General features: G+C 37.4%; 1 protein-coding gene across 3 annotated transcripts; it reads right to left on the reverse strand.

The window, feature by feature from the left end:
- Positions 1-3,877, reverse strand: LOC105212876 (class E basic helix-loop-helix protein 22). Of its 3 annotated transcripts, none has more exons than XM_054227284.1 (5): positions 3,073-3,877; positions 947-1,396; positions 718-882; positions 520-629; positions 1-456 (listed from the first exon to the last, which is right to left on the reverse strand). In XM_054227284.1, the coding sequence occupies exons 2-5, from the start codon at positions 1,354-1,356 to the stop codon at positions 413-415; spliced, it is 729 nt and encodes a 242-aa protein (XP_054083259.1). In that variant the 5' UTR covers positions 1,357-1,396; positions 3,073-3,877; the 3' UTR covers positions 1-412. The 3 variants fall into 3 exon arrangements, with proteins under 3 accessions (XP_054083259.1, XP_054083260.1, XP_011183513.2); XM_054227285.1 differs by lacking the exon at positions 3,073-3,877 and adding an exon at positions 2,497-2,873; XM_011185211.3 differs by having other exon boundaries at positions 1-629; positions 3,073-3,875.
- Between the last annotated feature and the right edge of the window lie 471 nt (positions 3,878-4,348).

Here is a 4,348-nt window from a genome sequence, read left to right on the forward strand (position 1 = left end):
TAATCTTCTTCATTGACATTTATTATAATTTGTTCTTTGCAAAAACTATTACTTATTAATAAATACATGTGTATTATAATAAAATCAAGTACTTAGATATAAATTGTTCAATTGCTTGTCAAATACCTATAATTTATGTGTAAAAAATACAAATTGAAAAGAATAAACTTGAAAAATATCACTTAACATTTTTTGGCATGGCTGTGATGACTAGTGTATGTTAGATTGCTACAAACATAAATCTCTATCATTATACGCACTTACAAACGTGCGTTTGATTAAAATCGTTTTTCGTTTAACTCTATAAATTAAAAATTAGTGGCTAGTCGTGTATTATCAACTAAATAGCTAACGGCGAAAAAAGTTCGGAAGTACATAGCACTCGTGTTGTAAACCGAATGAATCTTTGGCACTATCTCACTTCTCTCACACAGTCGTTATCTGGTTTTCTGCTCCCTTTAATCACACAACATCTTAAAATAATTTACATGAGTATGTTATAGAATGTTTAACTATTACTCGGTGGCTCGTGTGGACCCTGTAAGAGCGCCTGTAGTTTTGCGGCTGCAGGAAAAGAGCCTAAGTCGAGCGGTGCTGCGCCACTTGTGCTCTGAATGTAGGCCAAAAGTCTGCGGAAATCGTAATAAATGCGTAAAAGCCAACAAAGATGTATATATGTATGTATAAATATATGTAAATATGCCGAACCCCACTCACCGTCTCAACTCATCTAACGCATTCTGCTGCATCAGTATATAATTCTTAGCTAACAATAATGTGGCGATCTTTGAGAGCTTCCGCACGGAAGGTGAATGCGCATAGGGTATTACACTGCGAAGTTCATCCAAAGCATCGTTTAAATCGTGCATGCGTCGCCGCTCTCTGAGAAATGTGTGATATTTTTAAGATATAAATCAATGAATATTCCCTCATCCGTCCTACAAACCTCGCATTTATATTCAGTCGCACCGTCTTCGCCTGTCGGTTTTTCTGTTTGCCACTGCCACCGCTTCCACTCGTCCCACTGCCGGGGGCCACAGTTGTTGTGCCACCAGATATAGATTGTGGTGGTGATTTTAGTCCATGTCCAATACTGCCGCCACCAGCAGGACCGAGTGCACTTGGGCTAGGCTTATTCTCATCTGTCGGCATGGATGCTTGTTGTGACATACCCAGTCCCTGAGCATAAAATCCGCCGATACCTACAGCGCCGAGTGGTGTTCGCCTACCGGGTACACTTTGCGGTGGACTGGATGTGGGCCCGGGATGGCCAGACATTAAATTTGGTGTTTGTGGTATTTGCATGTGTGCATGACCGGGTAAAGCGAAGCCGAATGGGAGATTTGAATGATCCATTGTTAACGGGGTCTATATTCCAAGCGAATTTACTTAAGATCTGTAAGTGTAAACACAGGATTGTATTAAATATATGGCTACGTTTATTAGTATCATATATAACATCATAGTGCATAGGTAAGTTTTCTGCAGACTATATACTAAAACCATAACTAAAATTAATTGTTAGACTTTAGAAACTATAGACTCTGCAAGTAAATAACTTTCCTTATAGACATTAATATTAGCATTGTTATCGACATTGGCGTCGGAAATAAAGCTTCCCGAACTCAGTTGGAAGAGCGATATCTCGCTCCTATGCCAACTCAATTATGGAGCGATCGAAAATTTTGCAATATAATATTAAATTGGTGATTGCCAAACATATCAGTGTTTATTATTTAAGACCCCCATAACTAAGAAAATACGAAGCTTGCTGGATGCGAAAAGCTCATTCGACTAATTGAGATTTACCTTGGGCCTTGGAAAAAAAATCTATGTTTACCGTACAGTAATAAACCGCAAGAGGAAAAGCTACTGATGGTTTTCCTTGCACGCTTGGTCCTGGCTCTCACACACGTATTACCTTAGCCTTTGAGAGCCAGCTTAGGTATTCTTTAACTATTCTTGGACGCACGGTCAGAGAGGTCAGGGCACGAGCATTGTATTGCCTCCCGGATTGTTGAGTTAATATTTACTTCTCTGAAGGAGACCGCATCGTCTACTGGTGCTTTAATGACATCCACCTTTTCTTGTTAAAATCTTATAAATTGCCCAATTATAAAACTAGATTTATAGAGTAGTATATTCAGAACCTACCATTCAACAATTGCTGAAAAATATTTAAAAAATCTTGTTGAAACGAAACTATTTACTGTCAAATTGAACATTTCCCACTAGAATTAAATTAAGGTATGAATCATCTTTGGCTTTACAATATATACTTGTGAATTTATATAAAATCAGGTACTTATATTTACTTCCTTCCAGTTCAAAGCGCAGAAACGCCGTTGTTAAAAGTATGGTTGAAAGTTGAAATTATGTTTTAGGACTTTATGAGAAGAATAGATAAAATTCTACTAGTGATATATTGATAACAAACCGTTGGACTATTCAATATTTACTTGTTATATTTCTTATTATGTATATGTATATACTTACAACGGTGTATATATGACAAAGTGTACGGTTAACAAATGCATTCAACTAAGATTTAATTGTAAAAATATAACACTAAAAATAGTATATATTAAATCATGTTATAATTGCTCATAGTATAAATGGAAACTGCATCAGTTTTAAATGTCTAACCAATTGTCATCATTACAGTGAGAAGTAACAGGGTTGTTTTATCGTTGTCATAAACAACCCTATCGAAAACGACCGACAACCCTAGTAAACTAATCACATTGTGAACAGAGCGCCTCCAGCGGCGAATAGTCAAAATCAGAGCAGTTGCGTAAAGTTGCCAACAGATGGCGCGTAATATATTGCAGATTTGTTTATGTTGATAAGTTAATAAAAAAAATATATTCTCTTTTTACATAGCAACTATAAAGAACACTTTTCTTAGCAACAAAGTTATATCCAGAGCAATATATCTGGCACATTTTAACATCGTTCTTCTAGAATTTTTAGAGTAATAAGTAGAGCGTATTTCACATTTATTTTTTTACCACTTTAGAACTAATTTATGTAGTTTTGTAGTACTTTTGCCACAAATTATTAAACACTTACACTTTACTATTTATTTATATTTATTATGTTGCAGTTTTCTTTATTTAGAAATTAGTTAATATTTTTCATATTTTGTTTATAAAATGTGTATGCCAATAGCTGGAACACGAAAACACTTTTCAACTAATATCACAACTGGACCAACTGATGACGGCACCGACTACGAATTATAATCGCACGATGGCGAGGGAAATGCATGCAGCGGCAAAAACAACACAAACACCACCACCACCACCGCAGCCACCAACATCACACAATCTCACCAACGACAAAACAAGCGTAAGTCCCCGCCGCTTTGTGGTATTCAAAATCCAGATTTTCGTCCTTTCGGTACACTTTGAATGCACGCTATGCGTCCGCCATTTAATTGTGCTGCAAAAATATTATAAATGTCCTAAATGTTTGGCGTAGCCGTAGCAGTCGGTTGCTAAACGCTTTGCGGTAATAGTGTTAACGCTGCGGCTGCGGCTGCTGCTGGTTATGACAGAAATAATAGTGACGACGCTGATGCTGCCGGAGGTGGTGGTGATTGCGCTGAGTCAGTCCATGGTGGTTGCGGTGTGAGCTATACACATAATGGCCGCAGCAACACAAACACACACTCTGGAGAAGAGAGCGCGCTGCAGAGCAAACTAGTTAGTGGTGCTATTGAAGATTTTTGCCGTCTGCCGTTTCGGCTTGATTTTTTGTTTGCCTTATTATTATTTCGATTTTATTCCGGCTTGTATGCGTTCAAATGTTTTTATTAAGCATTGCCGCGCACATGCTGCAGGACGATTACAATTGTCGCAACTGCTACTGAATCTAATCGTTGCGCTGTGTCGCAGCGCTTTGATTGCGGAGCAGCTGAGCAGCTGTAGTTGTTACAGTGGGTTCCAAATTACTTTTATGCATCAAAAATAATAGTAATTGAATAGGTTCAACATTTATACATATATATTTTAGATCAAAATTTTGTGAACTGTAAGTGGTCCCTGTTCTGTCGCTAGATCCTTCTGGCCCAAAGTAAATCGCAAGAGGTCAAGCAAACTCTTTGCCCTCATTAAGGTCAATCTTTCCCTAGTCATAGGAGTTCTAAATTGCCATTGTACCATAGGAATTCACACGGTCCAATTAAAAATTTTACCTTGGAGGGTGAAGTTTTATTGTCGGTTCTAGGGGTTTTATCAATTATTGAATTTAAGTAGTATCGCAAACAACCTAATCTAAGGTCTTAATGGGACCACTTTTCATGCTTTTAAATTCTTTAATTTATGGAGACCCTAAATAGACTGTG

This window comes from Zeugodacus cucurbitae, chromosome 3 (genome assembly GCF_028554725.1).
Source record: "Zeugodacus cucurbitae isolate PBARC_wt_2022May chromosome 3, idZeuCucr1.2, whole genome shotgun sequence".
Taxonomy (NCBI): Eukaryota; Metazoa; Arthropoda; class Insecta; order Diptera; family Tephritidae; genus Zeugodacus; species Zeugodacus cucurbitae.

Excerpts from the sequence above, each read along its gene's own strand:
- LOC105212876 (XM_054227284.1), bottom strand. The coding sequence starts at position 1,356 with ATGGATCATTCAAATCTCCCATTCGGCTTCGCTTTACCCGGTCATGCA. Across the intron at positions 630-717 it reads GCGTTAGATGAGTTGAGACG|ACTTTTGGCCTACATTCAGA; the intron begins GTGAGTGGGGTT and ends CGATTTCCGCAG. Across the intron at positions 457-519 it reads GGGTCCACACGAGCCACCGA|GGAGCAGAAAACCAGATAAC; the intron begins GTAATAGTTAAA and ends GTGTGATTAAAG.